Source organism: Harmonia axyridis, chromosome 5 (assembly GCF_914767665.1).
Source record: "Harmonia axyridis chromosome 5, icHarAxyr1.1, whole genome shotgun sequence".
NCBI classification, from domain to species: Eukaryota; Metazoa; Arthropoda; class Insecta; order Coleoptera; family Coccinellidae; genus Harmonia; species Harmonia axyridis.
The window spans coordinates 10,605,556-10,624,027 of record NC_059505.1 but is presented as its reverse complement, the minus strand read 5'-3'; the positions used below and the strand labels follow the sequence as shown (position 1 = coordinate 10,624,027).

Sequence of the window (18,472 nt, the reverse complement as noted above, 5' to 3'; positions counted from 1 at the left end):
CAATTCGATTAATGATTTCAATATTTTCGATGTTTTTTTTTCAAATATTTTTTGATTATTTCTTCGATAAAAATTGGTTGTAGCAAATGTAAATTAGTTAGTCCGAGATTACTTTCAACAATTGAACCTTATTCTCAATCGGAAATGCAAATATACTTAAAAATTCTCTGTAAAATAACGGTAAACAAAAAATCGATTCTAGATATTACTATATGTGAAATAAGTTTCTATCAATTTGTAATATTCAATTTGCCAATGAAATTCCAGATATAATTTCTTTCACGTAATACCTAGATTATCCGATGATGGTATATTTCCACTGGAGTTTACACCATCTGTTTTTAATGAGGTGCCCTTCGAAGATTCTAACCTTTGTTGTTATTCTGAGCCACCAAAACATTTTTATAGTTTTATGATTTTGTTATGCTTGCATACGTTCTTCTAAAATTACGTAGAAACTCAATGAACAATGAATTATTATTCAACAGGACAGTCCACAAATAGTCTAGGTATACCAACGGTCTCGTTTCCTTCGTTCCTCCGTCGCTGGTACTCAACTTAGTAGCAATCGCTTACGGTTTTGTTACCTGTAACCACTGGTGAGTAACCGGTATTCCCATCCCTAGCCCTTACCCACCACAAATATCCGCCACTGGATATGTATCCATTTTTTCCGTTGCGATAATGACTAATGAGTTCTTTTCAATCAATATTTAAGTTACCGATACCATAACAACACCAAACTTAATTACTGCGTTCGGTATATGCCACACCGTTCGCACCATTCCCACCGTAAGCTCTATAAGCGTTCGGCAAATCACACCGTTCGCACAGTCTGCACTGTTCTGCCACAGACTAGTAATCTGTGGTTCTGCGTTCGGTAAATGTTAACCGGTTATACCGGTGCTCAACCTTTCATACCGTTTAGACAGACAGAGAAAACGGTGCGAACTGAAGACCATAGATTACAATAATATCAACATAAAAATGAAGAAAAAAAGTACGCCAAATTCTGTGGGATAGAAATTTTTTATTTCGAGAGGTTCTTCTTCTTCTTAGTGCGGCGCTTATCCAGCTGAACTGAGGCCCAGTGGCCCATTGTTCAACTCAGATCCTCAGACACGCAGACAATGTCGCAAGCCTGACAGGAGGGGTCCCTATCACCATGGGAATAGTAGGTGTTGGATTTCCTAGGTGTGTTAACCTTAACCCAGTTAAGTCACCACAGTTGAATAATCTATCCATGCATCAGTGGGTAAACACCTTAAATAGGTAAAAAAAATATCAGTTCACCTGAAAAACTAGGGAGACACGATTAATGCTAGCGGAAATATCTGTTGAATCTCTGAAAAACTCGCAATAACATCGATACACTGCTTCGCGTTCCCTGGTTGTTAGGCGGGAACATTCCTGATCAATTCCACTAATTCCAGCCATTTTTAATAGCATAAAACTGATGAAAACTAAGCGATACGTGATCAAAATTGATAAAAATATCTTGGATCAAATCAAATAACACAAACAGAACTATATTCCAAATATAATTCGATTTCCAGCGAAAAACGTGGTTATCATTGGTATCTTCTGTCAAAGACATTTCCTATACCAACCCGAATTCGGCAATTCAAAATGTTACTGAATGAGCCAGTACCAACTTAAATTCGATTTTCCACAGCCACCCGGGATGTCAATTCCTGAGTGGACTGTACATATGTGTTCGACCGTTTCATCAGTGATCCTGCACCAGCGGCATAGAATGCAGCTCGTCAATATGTCAATCCCATTCTCTTCAAATGTTAATTGAACAGGTGGTCAGTCAAAGCGCCGGTTACCAGACTAAGTTGTTTCCTCTCTAGCAACAGGAGTCTTTTGACCTCAGGGCGCGAGGTCTCAATGAGAATTCTCGACCACCTTAGCCCATCTCTCGTGCTCTATTCCGAGGAAAATTCCTTGTTCAGCCAACTCTTGAAGAAGCTTCTGACAGATGTGCGACAGATTGGCAGCGCAGGCCAAAATATTGAATTTTCTATTTGAATGAAACCTTAAAATATATCATTGCCATAACATATCTATCACTGTGTGTTTTTCATTAGATTTCTTCAGGAAATCATTAAGATGTATTCGAGTTGGATGAATTTGGTCTGTGCTAGCACAGATTACTAGTCTGTGGTGCTAGTCACAAATTTACTGTCTTTTCTGTGGTGATAATTTACTAAAACCACTGAACTGTAGTATAGACATAGACCTAATATCAAATATTGATATTAGGTCTACGACATAGACCTTGTCTACGAGTATATATATATTTAGTGTTATGTGGTGATAATTTACTAAAACCACTGAACTGTGGTATAGACATAGACCTAATATCAAATATTGATATTAGGTCTACGAGTATAGAGTATAGTAGTTTTTTTGTAGTAGTATTTCACTGTTAAAAAAAAACACACAAATAGGTTATGTTATGACATTTTCCAATGAAAACAGTATTATGTTAACTAATAGGAATTTGAAATATTAATAATGAATTTTTCATTCCCTAAAATGAATAAATAGAATGAATTCTATCAGAAAGTACCCAGCACTTTAGTCCTTATTATTTAATCACTATTTCTCCCAACGGTCATTTCGGTAATACTTAAATTCGAAATGTATTTTAGTAGTATTTTGATTTCAACGTAGTTAAAAATTTGAACTCTTACAAACTGTTCAATTCGTCAATTTTGGAATAGACTCAATATGGAGAAAATTGGTTTAGTGTTTATTATTTTTGAGTTTATTTTTGTACAAGGTAGTATTCAGAACTAAATATCGAAACATTCAAATTAATGTGATTTTTATTTCAAATTTCATATAGCTATCAGGAACTCTGATCTTGTATTTGTTATAATTAGTCAAGAAGAAAATAATTTAAGTACAGAGGAAGAATTGAAGTTCGAAATTTGTCAACAAACTTCAATTGAAGAAGATGTAAGTGAAATTAGATAGTTTTTATTTGAGTATATAAATATAATGTAGAATTCATTTTCAGGAATGTCCGCCTATTTATTTGTCACATAAAGACTTTCCTCATGTTGGAGGTTGGACTCTTATTCCTATTCTGAATAAAATATATGAAATATCTAAAAATTCTTCTTGGTTAATAATTCTAGAGGACAGGAGCATGATAAGACTGGAAAAATTAAAGAAACTTCTTGAAGAATATGACGATTCTAAAGTGTTATATCCTCTTTTAAAAAGTGCTTTCAATGTTATGTCAAGCCTTTTTTAGGAACTTTGGATTGGTCATGCCTTAGAAGACAGTAATCCAACTATAATACATCATTTTCATGATGTTGAATTCATGTATCCACATATGGGGGCAGGCATTGCCATAACTATTCCTTTACTTCAAAGGTAAATAGACATTATTTGAGTAACAAAAAAGTAGTGTGCTTATCGTCTTATTACAATTGTGACATCTGTATAGAAATCTTTTATTTGCTGATTCAACGTCTTGAACATGAAGAACATTTTAAACGTCTTGAACATGAAGAACATTTTACTTATTGAACACAAGTAACATTCTCACTATTCAGTAGCTTGTTGTTTTTACAAATAATATATTGTATCTTTTCTGGTTCTTCTCATTATATTCAGAAGGATTTACTGAAATATTTGTTAATGATTGGATCAAGTTCTAATACTCTGTGTTCAATATAATGTTGTAGTATTTTCTCATTAAAGGTTATCGACAAGAACATCTGTAGCAGGTAAAACGATAGATTTTAATATTGATAGATCTTATGAATTTGCAATGTTCATATGGAATGAGGCAAACAGAACTTCCTTGATTCACAATGATGCATTCTGTTCAAGTAAAAAAGAAAATTGTGCTGTGTTCCCTAAAGAATTCAAAAAATGTGTGAGTTCAGTTGAAATTTTCAACATTGGAAAAAATAATGTGGATCATTTTTCAGGATATGTCTATTACCGCAGAATCAATTTATTTTGTTGTTAAGACTTGTTCAAAATTTCATTCAATTAGAGTTCCTACAGTTTTAAGTACATGGGCTAGATATGCAAAAAAATTGGACTTTATCAGTGATAAAGAGGGTAAAGTTATGATTTATTGCTAAGCTATTCTCTACCAAAATAATATTTTTAATTATTGATTTGATCCTAGTTATTCCAATTGATTTATAGATAATTCAATTCCAACCATCTCACTTGGAATTCCTAACACCGAAAGTGGTCATTGTGGGAAAACAATGGCCATAATTAAATATATCTTTGAAAAAATAAAGGACAATAATTCCATAAAATGGGCAGTTATTACAGATGATGATACAATCTTGAGGTAACTTATTTGTTTCAATTTGTTTATTTGATTCAACTATATAACTGAGTTCTAGTGTCCACCGTATTATTGAATTGCTGTCCTGCTACAATGCTGATAATGATGTAGCAATAGGAGAAAGGTATGGTTATGGTGTTTACGATTCCCATGGTTTCAATTACATCACTGGTGGTGGTGGTATGGTTTTCAGTAGAACACTCTTGGAAAAACTGTCAGCAACTTGTAAATGCCCATCAATATCATCTCCTGATGATATGATTTTAGGTCTTTGTTTGTCAAATTTGGGAGTTGAAATTATACATTCTCATTTATTCCATCAGGTGAGTTGTAAAATGAATTCTTCACATATTTTGTCTTATATGAAACTGAAACAAGGGCGGTCGTATTCAGTGTGCAGGGTAACCAGGCGTCTGGGACCGTATTCTCGACAAGTGATCTTTCAAAACTTATACCTTCTTTCAGTGCTCTGAACACTGAATGAACGTATACGTTTTGAAAGATCACTTGTCGAGAATACGATCCCTGGTCTCTGTAGCGCCACAAGGTGTCGCTTGAAGAAATTAAACTCTAATTTTATCAATAACTCCTGTTCCTCAGTTCTCTTTTCCATTTGGTATTGAAGCTTTTCCATCAAATTGATAGTCTTTTTCAGGTTCTGTTTTTTAGTTTCAAGTTTTTGACAGCATTTATTCTTGTCACCTTCCTTTAGAGATTCTTCTGAATTTTCCGCTATAAACTCCTAATCAAGTGCTGAATTCAAAGCACCATTTGTTTTGACACTATTCGGCACCTTTTTATTGATTATATATTCAATGAGCTCATCTTTTTTCCATTTATTCAGCTCATTCATCACTGCGCTTTTGACATCGCCATGTTTATTACTTATAGTCCCAAAGAAAGAGGACTTATCAGGAAAAGTAAAATGGCGAATGGCCATAGATTATAGAAAATTGAATGATAAAACAATCGATGATAAATATTCTCTACCCCAAATTGATAGTATCCTAGATAAATTAGGAAATAATAGTATATTGTGCAACAAGTGGGGAAAGTCCAACTTTTCTCGCGAGTGTGGAAGTTTATGGCACGAGCCTGAAAGGCGAGTGCCGCAAACACACGAGCAAGAAAAGGACTTTCTCCACATGTTGCACACTATACTTTTCCTACAACTGCACAAATTTCAATAATTCAGGTAATGGACTTGATTCGAATCAAAATGACCTTCGTTGACAGTATGTGCTAATTTATTGCGTTTCCATAGAAACGACTCAAAAGCCCAATTTCATTGGTCTACCAAGGGAGATGTGGGCAAAGTGCCGTGGGGAATAATATTTCCCACCGTATGCGCAATACATAGTTTTGCAATTGAGTAAACTATGCAGAATACGCTACTTTTCATAGCAGTTGTAGGAAATAGTATATTGTGCAACAAGTGGGGAATGTCCAACTTTTCTCGCGAGTGTGGAAGTTTGTGGCACGAGCTTGAAAGGCGAGTGCCGCAAACACACGAGCGAGAAAAGGACTTTCTCCACATGTTGCACACTATACTTTTCCTACAACTGTACAAATTTCAATAATTCAAGTAATGGACTTGATTCAAATCAAAATGACCTTCGTTGACAGTATGTGCTAATTTATTGCGTTTCCATAGAAACGACTCAAAAACCCAATTTCATTGGTCTACCAAGGGAGGTGTGGGCAAAGTGCCGTGGGGAATAATATTTCCCACAGTATGCGCAATACATAGTTTTGCAATTGAGTAAACTATGCAGAATACGCTACTTTTCATAGCAGTTGTAGGAAAAAAATATTTTACAACACTTGACCTTGCTTCTGGTTTTCATCAAATTGAAATGGACGAGGAGTCGATAGAAAAAACGGCTTTTACTGTAGATAATGGACATGACGAATTTTTAAGAATGCCATTTGGTTTAAAAAATGCGCCAGCTTTGAATAATACTTTGAAAAATTATATAGGAAAAAAAATTTTCGACAACATTGTTTACTCATATCTATAATGTGAGAAAAAGGGGGTTGATAACGAAGTTCGAACCAAATTACTCGAAATATTTTTTTTTAGTACCAATTCGGTTGTTCTCACCTTATATTAAGTGTTCCTAAATTAGAGTTAAGGAGGAAAATGAGAAATTTCTTCGGTAATTTTAAGAATAAAAGTCCAATGAATATGAGCCCGCAAACGCTTTGTTTTGGAGGTACAGGGTGTTTCTCGTAGTCCTACTTTTCTGTGTTTATCGAATTCATCGAGTTTATCGAATCTTTATTAATTTTCGCTACAGATTGGGTTAATAAGTATCAAAACTCTTAATTTATTTATCACAGCTACCTAACTGGATCTTTATAATAATTTGGATTCTCCTGAGAATTAAAATAGAGAGCTGTTTGAATTTTTTCTCGAAATCGATTGCAGATACAAAAAAAAACTATTACAAACCAAACAGTGTGGTAATGAACCAGAGCTTCTTTTTAAATTTTTCTAAACTACCAGAGGTTCGCAAAAAATTAATTCTGGAGATTTGCATTCAAAATTAGGATATCACATGATGAAAACTTTGAATTGGAATATCTATGCCGATTCAAGTTATTATCTTGTGAAGGGAAGGTGCTATGAGAGAAAAAATTGAACTTTAACACCTGTATCTCAAAAACAAAGCTTTTGCGGACTCATGTTATGGGCCTTTTTTTCTTGAAATGGTCCGAGAAATCTGTCATTTTCATTTATACCTCCTATTTAGGAAGACCTTGTAGATATAGTCAATTCAAAACTGATGTATTCACAAATAAATTGCAATTCAAATGGAACACAATAGATTGTACAACACAGCCAAGACAATTTTTCGATACGAATTACTCATTTCAGTTCTTTGATAACTACATATTGAAATTTTCTGACGAGAATGATACAAAAAACCGAAAACAACTGGTAAGTATATACCGATGACGAATACAAAAATCACAGATGGCAAATAGGGGGCGATGCCGAGAAAGCGGATAAAAGATAAAGGAATATAATAAACCTCGGACAAAGACGATCTCGTAGTGCAATAAAACTACTCACCTTGAAAGCGATAATAAACTCATAAACCGTAAAAGGGTCCGATTAGTTTTCCATAAACGTCTAATAGGCCATCGCGGTGAATCACCCTGTATATTTAGTGATAAATGGTTGTTCTACAGAGCCCTCACTAATTGTTTTTGGCAGCTGAGGGCCTCAGCTGGGAATTGTGAAATATGCAGTTTTTATTGAAAGTTCTTTTAACTACTCATCATATCTTTCTGACACTTATTTTATTATAGGCAAGACCCATAGATTATTCACCACGTTTTTTGGAATCCGATAGGCATGTATCGTTCCATAAACATTGGATGATAGATCCTATTAAAGTCTATGAAGAATGGTTTGCACAAGAAGATTTGAAACTTGTCAAGACTCATACCTTCAAAACTGAATTATGATTTTACAAAAATATGTACATATAGAATTTGAATAATATCTATTTTTAATACGTGACTATTTTAATTTACCCCGAATTACCTAAATTCTCTTTACCATGTTCAGGAAAGATCCAATACATACATAATATATTTGCCCTTTCATGCAAGGACAATTGACCTGATGATTTACATGCAAACAGCATTTTGACTTCTTTCTTTGTATTTATGTGATATTGATGAGCCGTAAGATTCTTAAGAGCTTCAGAGTGAATCAAGAATCAAAATGAAAATTTTCTTGGTTTTAATGATAATGGCGTTCTCGCATAAAACTGATTCCAAGTTAGTAGAAAATTTATTTAAGGTACTATTATTCTGCATTTTTCTCATAATAATTTATCTTCTATAGGTTTTCTGAAGTGATTAAAACCACTTCAGCTGACAGAGACTTGCAAAAACTCTTAATTGACATCATGATAAAAAATCTCCATGCTCACAAGTGTGTTACAATAATAAATGATGACCTGCATAGTTGGATTTTCGATCAGCAATGGTTTCAAAATTTCAAAGCCTTCATATCATTTATCACGGTTGGTAATATTTTCAAATTAAGAGTTGAGATAATCCAAGACTACAAGTTTTAGATATTTGTAGAAGAATATGATGACCTGCTATCTCCTCAAGATGAAATACAAGAAGCTCTTGCAATGGCCAATGAAGTAGGTTGTCAAATGTACATAATATTACTAGCAAATGGTCTACAGTGCACAAGATTTCTACGTTTTGGTGAAAGGTATTTTTTTTTATCATAGTTAAAGTTAGTTGATTTGCGAACATCGAATCAAACCAATGTAGATTTAGATCTTAACTTGCGTAGTCTGCTTTACAGGAGTAAGGGATAAGTATTGCACTAAATTGGTTCAAATATAATTGACTCATTCGAATTTCATAATATGGGTATATAATTGTTGAACTTCAAGCTTATGATTAAGAATTAACGCAAATTTTACACAACGATTCTTGTCATCTCATCCTACATCACAAGTCGTAACTTGGAACTTCTTTCTCTTTTGCAGTCAGGCTATTAGCCTTTTACTGCTCAATCTCAATATAATTACCTGTGGTGAGCTATTTTGATCTGCTCTAGCAGGTGGCAATATGCCACTCAGAAGGTTTGTGTAATCATTACACAATCTCTGTGTTTGGCTTCAACACACATTTCCTAGGGAAGTGCCATCTTCGGTTTTTTTGTGTTTCCTAGGGGTTTTATCATCAAAGGCGCAAGCCCATATTATAGGAGGGTTTGCGTGATTTTCCATTTTACTGAAGGTCTCCACGCTCAGATCTTTAAGACGGTGGTCTAGGATTGGTAGTTGCAGGTCTTCATGTATCCGTACGTTGCTTACAAACCATGGTGCAGTTACGGCTCGTCTCAGGATTGTATTCTGCACGACTTGAAGTCTCTGCAGATGGATCTTTGCGGCGTATCCCCAAGCCGGGCACGCGTAAGACATGACCTGCCGAATGGTGGACTTAGAAAAAGCTTGTTGGAAGGAGACATTTTGCTGTTTTTGCAATGTAGCGGATGCAGCGCTGCCGCTGCTATCTTTCCCTTCGCCACAGCTGATGTGACGTGTTGATTACAAATGAGCTTTTTGTCAAGTATCATTTGGCACAGATACTTGGCCTCATTTTTCCATTCGATTCTCCTACCGAACATTACGACGTGTCCTTGGGAATCTTTTTTCTTTCGACTGATAAGAACGGATTCGCTCCTCTCAATTCTCCATCGAGCAAACCAAGATTGAAGTCTGTAGATGGCTTCTTGTAGGTATTTCGTTGCCTATTTGGGACATCAAGAACTGTCAAGAATGGCGGTTTCGTCAGCATATGGTGGCATTTAGGTTTTCTCCGTTTTTGGCATATCGGATACATATATTGTGAACAATATTGGAGACAGCAGAGATCCTTGCGGAACTCCGGCTGAAAGAGACCTCTCTGAAGACAATGCTCCGTCAACTCTGGCTCTAAATTTGCGAGAATGCAGGTTAGAAGCTAAAAGTTGGACCATGGAGAATGGGAAACCTGCCGCAAGCAGTTTGTATATCAGTCTTTGTGCCATACTTAATCAAACGCTTTGGCTACATCCAAGAACACAGCCCCTGTGACTTGTTTGTGGTTATATCCATCCGTGATTTGTTCTACTACTCGGAGCACTTGTTGAACAGTGGAGTGTTGGCTTTGAAAACCGAAATGTTCCGACTGTATGATCTTTTTTTCCGTTATTTTCTTCAATATTTTCAGAATGACGAGAGAAGACTGATCGGACTGTGGACTGAAACCATGTTGGCTTCCATTCCTTCGGAAAGTACCTTAGTCGTAGCGTAGCGTTGACTATATTCGTCAATGCTACTAAGGCTTTTCGAGGGAGGTTTCGCAATGTCGAGTTGGTGATGCCGCCCGGTCCTGGTACCGTTTTCATTTTACTCGACATAATACTGTTCTGGATTTCCTGAATAGTTGCGAAACCAATAGCTTCCATTGATTTCTTTTCCAAGTCTTTTCTCACTTTGCAGTTGACGTCTTCGATGTGGTCCAAATCTGCATAGTTCTAGTTAGAGCTGCATTGGCTTTCGAGGTTATCTGCAAAAGCTCAGCCTTTTCTTCTGGACTGTATACCATTCCTTGTAGACCATGAATCGGTGGGGTTGGTTTCCTATTTGAGCGCAGTGCTTTGGCCATCCGCCAAACAGTGTTGTCTTCTGTGGAAAGAGAGATCAGTTTCTCTTCCCAACGATCATTCCGGACCTTTCTGAGAGCCTCCTTGACTCTAGCGTTGATCTGATTGAACACTCGACGTTCCTCAGGGCTGAGTGTGTTCTGAGCTCTACGCCTCGCTCTGTGCTTCTCCCTGATAAGCTCTGTGATATCCCCTGGGATCGAGTTCTTCTGACTAGGCCAAAAAGAAATTCGTGTTAAAGCGTTCAATGACATTTTGATGTTCTTCTTGATGTTTGTCATCATTTGGTCCTTGAAAACCTGCCAATCTGTCCGTGACTTGGTTTTCGGCGGATCCTCATTGAATTCATCTCCAATATGAACCAAAAAAGGATTATGATCGGAACTCAGCTCAGATATGGCTGTGATCCGATGTACTAATGGGATGTTCTCAAACATCGCGATGTCTAATACATCCGGGCGACCTATCGGCCTGTAGTGAGTTGGCTCATTCGGTGCGTCTATTACGATTTCTTGGGTGCTGTCGGCAAAATCGTTCAGAGTTCTTCCACTAGTATTGTTGATTCTGCTATGCAATGCTGGATGCATGGACAAGACGTAATAAATTTTGAGTTCATAAAATAAATGTCTTAATTCGCGCAGTGATTCCCAACAGCTTTTTCTCTTTACCACCTCAAATGGGCGTACCCTTTTATGGTAGGAATGAAAAATTACTTAAATTTTTTAAATTCATTAGGAAGCATGAAAATACTTCTATCGATCTATCGAAAATTTAGGAATATCCTGTATTATATTCGTAATAAATAGTCATTTATTATTTAAATAAAATAAAACGAAGTAATTTCCACATTAAATATTTATTATTTATTATTTCAGTGAAGTAGTTTACTGGAATAATAAATAATTCACTGAAATTGAAGTTTTACGGCAAAACACATTCATGATGTATACTTTTTATATCTTACAATTGGGGTTTTAACCGTAAAAATATTATTTAACAGTAGTTTATTTATCAGATACAGAATGCTGGATACTAGAGTGAAATTCATTCTACTCTATGATAGCAGACTTTTCGATAAAGATTTATATTATTTATGGAAGAGAATCGTGAATGTTGTCTTCATAAGAGAATATGAAGGTTTATACAAAGATGTTGGTAAAAAGAATAATCCATGGTTTGAATTGATAACTGTTCCTTTTCCTTCTCCGATTAATGCAGTCCTAGTACCTAAACGATTGGACATATACTCCAGAGGAAAATTTAGAAAAGGTATTGATCCATTCAAAAATACTTATTCAGGAATACATGAAGAAATTTCAGGTACAGATCTCTTTCGTGAGAAAACAATAGATCTGAAAAATCAGACACTCAAGATTGTTACATTCAGTCATACACCTGGAACAAGAAAAAATCTGGTGAATTTTGATTCTTCTAACTTGACAAACGATGATTATGATTTCTTTGGCGCTGAAGTTGAAGTGAGGATTTCTGAAACCACAGCCTAACTCAATCCAAACTATGCACAAAGAATCGGCAACACTGCTTTCAATTGAATTTAGGGTCTGATACTAACTGATTAATTTATTGATTTATTTATACTTCTGAATATTCGTATGCTCTGGCATATCTTTCTCGAGCTAATTAACGTAGGTGAGTCTCCCTAGGGATTGCGGTGTTTCGTCAGTTGGACAACCAGCAATCTCTGCCCAAGACACCTTACCACTCTATTGCAAAGTCTGTACAATGCCATAAAAGCTAACACTAAATTTTTCAAAATACCTATTTCATGAAGTTTTATCAAATCGGATCTGTTGTTCCGAATATCAACTTATGTACAGTGCATCCCATTTTGGGTGAGACTGCCAGGTTTCTCGCTTGTTATTTAAGATAGAGCCTTGCGGTTTTCACGTTCCTGTCCTACTTTTTCGTGAAACTCAAGTTGGTCTAATCAGATTTTGCATAACTTTTTCCGTTCAAGAGATACAGGGCGATTTTGGAAATTGATACTTTTTGGACCCCTCCTTTATCTCCGAAGTTATTAGAAATAATGCTGAGGTAAAAACTACGTCTGAATCAGAATTTTGCGTAGATCCAGTGGCGTGCTCAAGTTTTTTTTTCGGGGTATTGTTTTGAAGATTCAACACAAACCTATATTTTTTTCAATGGAACACCCTATATATCATTACCTCGTTGAATTCGTTATTTTTTTCCCTTCAAAATGATATATGATACTATATAGGTAGGATGGTCAGAAATGTTAAAAAACACTAAAACATCGAATAATGATGATGTTTTGTTAATGAGCAATGGATTTCCCATATGAAAAAAAGGTTCAATTGGATAATTTTAATTTGTGATTTTTATAAATAGTAGAGTAAGCTAACAAAGATAATACACTCATCACTAACATGAAAAACAAAACGTAGGTGCCTACCTAATATCAACAAATAAATAATACAAAAATTCATAAATATTGCATGTTATCTTACAGCTTAAACTGTTCAAATTACTGTCCATTTTCCTCTAATACATAATTGACAAAACTTTTCAATACGCCTGTGTGCATTTAATATCATAAAAGGGCGGTTTTGTAAATCCTGTAAAACTGCCTCTGTTGATGCACGAAGTTCTTCGAGGCTGTTATGTCTTTTACTGTAGTATATTATATGTATTAGGGAAAATGGACAGCAATTTGAACAGTTTAATCTGTAAGATATCATGCAATATTTATGAATTTTTGTATTATTTATTTGTTGCTATTAGGTAGGTACCTACGTTTTGTTTTTCATATTAGTGATGACTGTATTATATTTGTTTGCTTACTCTACTATAAATAAAAATCACAAATGAAAATTATCCAATTAATCCTTTTTTTTTCATATGGAAAATCCATTGCCCATTAACAAAACATCATCATTATTCGATGTTTTAGTGTTTTTTTAACATTTCTGACCATCCTACCTATATAGTATCATATATCATTTTGAAGGGAAAAAAATAACGAATTCAACGAGGTAATGATATATAGGGTGTTCCATTGAAAAAAATATAGGTTTGTGTTGAATCTTCAAAACCATACCCCGAAAAAAAAACTTGAGTACGCCACTGGATTCTACGCAAAATTCTGATTCAGATGTAGTTTTTACCTCAGCATTATTTCTAATAACTTCGGAGATAAAGGAGGGGTCCGAAAAGTATCAATTTCCAAAATCGCCCTGTATCTCTTGAACGGAAACAGTTATGCAAAATCTGATTAGACCAACTTGAGTTTCACGAAAAAGTAGGACAGGAACGTGAAAACCGCAAGGCTCTATCTTAAATAACAAGCGAGAAACCTGGCAGTCTCACCCAAAATGGGATGCACTGTACAAAATGATTTGAAAAAAGAAAATATGTATGTATAAGGTGTAGTGAAAAGAAATCCATTATTTTGCAACAAAAACAAGGCTTCAGTTACCATAATTAAAATGATCCGATTCAGGTCAAGTATGCGCCGTTTTGTTTGGTAACTTGTTGCCATTTTGGAGGTAATACCATTATGCTTTTCTTATAGAAGCCCTCATCCTTATTGGCAAAAAATTTAGACAGTCGATTCTCACAATCCCCTGTTGAAGCGAATTTCTCACCAGCAAAATTGTTCGCCATGGACAAGAACATATGGTAATCACTCGGTGTCAGGTCCGGAATATAAGATGGATACATAAGAACCTCCCAATCACCTCCCTATCAAGCTCCTGGAGCTTTGGGCGAATCACTATAGATGTGTGTGACCTGGCGTTGTCATGAAGGAACATAATTCCTCTCCCATGGGCAAAGCTGGCCGCTTCTGGGCGATTGCTTCCATCACACTGTCCAATTGTTAACAGTACAGTTCCGAGTTGACAGTTGTGCCGTAGCGGAGTAGCTCCTAGTAGATTCCCTACTAATCCCAACAAACACACAATACAACCTTCCTGGCCATCAATCCTAGCTTGGTCACCGTTTCTGCCAGCTCACCGCGTATCGACCTCGACCGTTTTCGCTTGACGTTGTCGTAATTGATCATCTTTTTGAGTATAGAACATCAGCTTTATTCAGAATACAGAGTTCATTTCTGATCACTCACAAATTTTCAAACTTATTTTATATCTATCAATTAGAAGGAATATCAACAAAAAATAATATCTATGACCTTCAAAAAACAATTTTTATTTTGCGCTATTGGACCTCATTGTTGCAAGATTTTTTATCCATAGGTCGGGAGTTAGAGAAGGCTGTGTTAGAACCGGAATAACTTGAATTTATATCCAATTTTTAGATACTGAAGACAGTTTCTAAGGCTATGAATTTCCGTTATGAAATATATGAACCAGAAAATGCAGATATTGAGTTATGGGGACGAAAAGGTATAGAAACAAAATATAGTGGTATTATTGGTGAAATGGTTTATACACACGCAGATATAGCTCTCGGAGATCTCTACTACATTCCCCCCATATTAAATTTAATGGATCTAAGTATTCCATATAATACTGAGTGTTTGACATTTGTTACACCTGAGGCGTTAACTGACAACTCTTGGAAAACTTTAATTCTTCCATTTAGGTAAGAATAAATGAGATAGGTATATTGAGTGATATGAAAAGAAGAATCAGATGATTGGAATGACATAATCGATTGAACAAAATTTGGTAAAAATCTAACTATCAGTTGAAAAAAACAAGTTAACAATCAGCTTGCTGTGAAATTATTCACTAGTTTTCAGTTAAACTTTCCTTTTAGATCATTATTTAATTTTCTTTTCTGTAAACCACAAGTGTCAACTATGTGTTATCATTTCATCATGAAAAAGCCGCATTTATATTCCCCTCTAATAATTTCATGAATTCAATAGAAGTACATTATTCATGAATTGAATAGAGGTACATTAGAAGTTTTCAATAAGTTTTCATTACTAAATGAGAAAATACTAAGTTTTATATTATATTCATTATAATTTCTCATATCTCAGAATAATACATCAGCTCGCCTAAATAAAAAAAACAATTCTGGTTACTTTTAACCCATACTTACTTATTAATCTGAATAAAATTTGCGAAATTATTGGAACCAATATCTTGGGATAAAATAATATATTTTTATCAGTAGAAGTATTTCATATCATGGTTGTATGATTCCATTTTTCATTATTGGAAATAAGACACCATAAAGGTAGCCAACAAACAAATTATAGGCGAAATAAAATGCTCGACTATTTTTTCATATAAGAATTTTAATATTGTATTTTTTTAGTTCTTTTATGTGGTTGGGAGTTCTACTCTGCTTAGCTCTGAGTGCTGTTTCATTTTATTGGATATCTCGATTTCATTGCAATGTTAAATATTTGAAAGAAAAACATTACAAAGAACAAACTGAATCAATTCATGTAAAGAAGAAAAGAGTTATTACTTTGACAATGTTTCCTGAAGTTAAACATATGGACGATGACACTAAATATATTAAAATGAAGGAACAATACAGTAAACCAGTTGAAGAAGGGCAACATATTGGTTTATATTTATTCTCTGAACCATTCAATTGTCTGCTTTATACATACAGCATGTTATTATTGGTTTCACTTCCAAAGTTACCTTCTGGATGGTCTCTGAGAATATTAACTGGATGGTACTGGTTGTATTCTCTTTTGGTTGTAGTTGCTTACAGATCAAGCTTAACTGCTATATTAGCTAGACCAGTTCCAAGGTAAATAAATCGAGTATTATTGATACGAATATTACAAAATTTGTGTGATTTTTACGCGCGTGTTATAGGGTAAAAACGGCTATTATTTTTCCATGAATGTCTGTTATTTTGCGCTTAGGATGGTTTTGAACTTTCACTAGCTCACGAATATTTTGAAGTCAAAATCAATTCTTTTCAGGGAAATACTAACGTGAACTTTAGATTAGAGGAAATTCCACAGGTAAAGTCCACAGGTGTCAAATCAGTGCTGCGGGGTGGGCCAATGAACGCCACCTCTCTTGGAAATTAATTAATTTGCTTGGAAATATTTCACGAACTCGTGGTAGATAGTAGATACACATTTAGACGTGTGTGAAGTTGATCCATCCTGCTGGAACTATGTTATTTAAAGTTCTGCATGTAATGTGAAAAGGTTATCGAGGGTCAAATTATAAAGAATTATAAAGTACGGAAAAAGAATATTGGAAATGCCCTCAGGAGAAGTGTTAACCGTAGACACGTGTTTCGTGCTTTCGGCCCTCATCTGTACGGTGAAGAATTGTTAGATGAGCAACACTTGAAGAAAAACAGGAAACAAACGGAGTCTACAACAGAAGCCAACCGTCCATTTGTGGTTTCCGCAGGTAGACCCAATGGGTACCTGCGTGAAAACCTAGTCCTGGTAAAGATTATGTGTAAAGATTATCGAGGGTCAAATTATAAAGAATTATAAAGCACAGACCCCATTGGGTCTTTCTGCGGAAACCTCAAATGGACGGCTGGCTTCTGTTGTGGACTCCGTTTGTTTGTTGTTTTTCTTCAAGTGTTGCTCATCTAGCACTTTTTCACCGTACTGATGAGGGCCGAAAGCCCGAAACACGTGTCTACTGTTAACACTTCTCCTGAGGGCATGTCCAATATTCTGCAGTTCAGGCAACAAAAAATCATCTACATGCTCACAAAAAAAGTAGGGGCCGTTTTGTTTTAAGATATGTGTTCAGAAAATTAAAATTAGAGTTATACAAAAGTTTGTGAAAAAATAATATGGATTTGAACAAGCGCGTAAAAGATCCTGTTCTTTTGAGTGGCAGCAAACTATATATTTATTGTTTTTAGAGTAACTATTGACACTCTTCAAGAACTCATCGAAAGCAAATTAGCGACTGGTGGCTGGGGAGAAATAAACAGAGAATTCTTCCAAACTGCTCTTGATCCAACTATACACGAAATTGGAAAAACTTTTGAAATAGTGAACAGTTCAGAAGAAGCAATCGATAGAGTAGCTGATGGAAAGTTTGCCTTCTATGAAAATACCTATTTTTTGAAAGAAGCTATCGTCAAGAGGCAAGTTCGGTTTCAAGCCAATCGACTTCAATCCAATTCAACGAAAAACACTAAAACAAAAAATAATATAGTGAGAGAGGACAGGAGTCTACATATAATGGATGATTGTGTTATAAACATGCCTGTGTCAATAGGTTGTAGCAATCCGATGAAAATTATATAAATACGAAATAGTTTTTTTACAGGTCTTCAAAAAAATTCTCCAATAAAACCACGATTCGATAAACATATCAGAACGGTGTTAGAAGCAGGGTTGATAAAAAAATGGTTGGATGATGCTATGCAGCAAATATTGAATGTGGAAGTTCAAACAGTAGAAGAAACAATGGCAATAATGAGCATGAGAAAGTTTTCTGGAGCTCTGGTGGTTCTTATCATAGGATACGTTTTAAGTTTGCTGATCTTCACGTCAGAACTTTTATATTTCAATTTTGTATTCAAGAGAAACCCCAACTATAATAAATATTCAAGAAGTATCGTGAAGAAGTCAGAGTAAACAATAGTTTCTGATGATGATTTTTTAATGGGATATGACTTTGTTGAAAAGTCAAGACAGTAGGTAATATTATTGTTTTTAGAAGGTAGTAATTTACAATAAGGCCTTCGATTGTTTGTTTGTCGTTTATCTTGTGTGTACTTCAAATTGAAATGGCAAATGAATATTTTATGAATTTATTTTATTATTAATTATGTTTTACAAAAATAATTTTTTTATTTTTAGTTATTTCGAATTTTCTTTTGGTTTATTATTAATTTTGTCATTTTTAGAATTGGAATTATATTCCAAGTCAAAAATAAACCAAATATATCACTGAGATGTGTTTGATAATTCTAACTTTTCACTTCACCTTCACCTAAGTTTTTTCCTCATTCTTTTCAATGAACGGATTGCGTCATTG

The 18,472-nt window shown here is 34.9% G+C and overlaps 2 protein-coding genes across 2 annotated transcripts; both read left to right on the top strand.

The window, feature by feature from the left end:
- The first annotated feature begins 2,435 nt into the window (after positions 1 to 2,435).
- Positions 2,436 to 7,863, top strand: LOC123680039 (beta-1,3-glucosyltransferase). Its single transcript, XM_045617690.1, has 9 exons — positions 2,436 to 2,791; positions 2,858 to 2,970; positions 3,032 to 3,217; positions 3,272 to 3,396; positions 3,727 to 3,904; positions 3,960 to 4,095; positions 4,186 to 4,339; positions 4,395 to 4,659; positions 7,655 to 7,863. The coding sequence occupies exons 1-9, from the start codon at positions 2,740 to 2,742 to the stop codon at positions 7,811 to 7,813; spliced, it is 1,368 nt and encodes a 455-aa protein (XP_045473646.1). The 5' UTR covers positions 2,436 to 2,739; the 3' UTR covers positions 7,814 to 7,863.
- Positions 7,864 to 8,188: 325 nt separating this feature from the next.
- Positions 8,189 to 18,391, top strand: LOC123680040 (glutamate receptor 1-like). The gene is made up of 8 exons (XM_045617691.1): positions 8,189 to 8,379; positions 8,434 to 8,582; positions 11,545 to 11,798; positions 11,850 to 12,007; positions 14,827 to 15,113; positions 15,801 to 16,250; positions 17,346 to 17,707; positions 17,759 to 18,391. The coding sequence occupies exons 1-8, from the start codon at positions 8,263 to 8,265 to the stop codon at positions 18,067 to 18,069; spliced, it is 2,088 nt and encodes a 695-aa protein (XP_045473647.1). The 5' UTR covers positions 8,189 to 8,262; the 3' UTR covers positions 18,070 to 18,391.
- Positions 18,392 to 18,472: the final 81 nt, after the last annotated feature.

Coding starts and splice junctions, on each gene's coding strand:
- LOC123680040 (XM_045617691.1), top strand. CDS start 8,263: ATGATAAAAAATCTCCATGCTCACAAGTGTGTTACAATAATAAATGAT. Junction 11,799..11,849: donor CAGAGGAAAATTTAGAAAAG/GTATTGATCCAT, acceptor AAGAAATTTCAG/GTACAGATCTCTTTCGTGAG. Junction 15,114..15,800: donor ACTTTAATTCTTCCATTTAG/GTAAGAATAAAT, acceptor GTATTTTTTTAG/TTCTTTTATGTGGTTGGGAG.
- LOC123680039 (XM_045617690.1), top strand. CDS start 2,740: ATGGAGAAAATTGGTTTAGTGTTTATTATTTTTGAGTTTATTTTTGTA. Junction 3,218..3,271: donor AAGAATATGACGATTCTAAA/GTGTTATATCCT, acceptor AGCCTTTTTTAG/GAACTTTGGATTGGTCATGC. Junction 3,905..3,959: donor CTAAAGAATTCAAAAAATGT/GTGAGTTCAGTT, acceptor ATCATTTTTCAG/GATATGTCTATTACCGCAGA.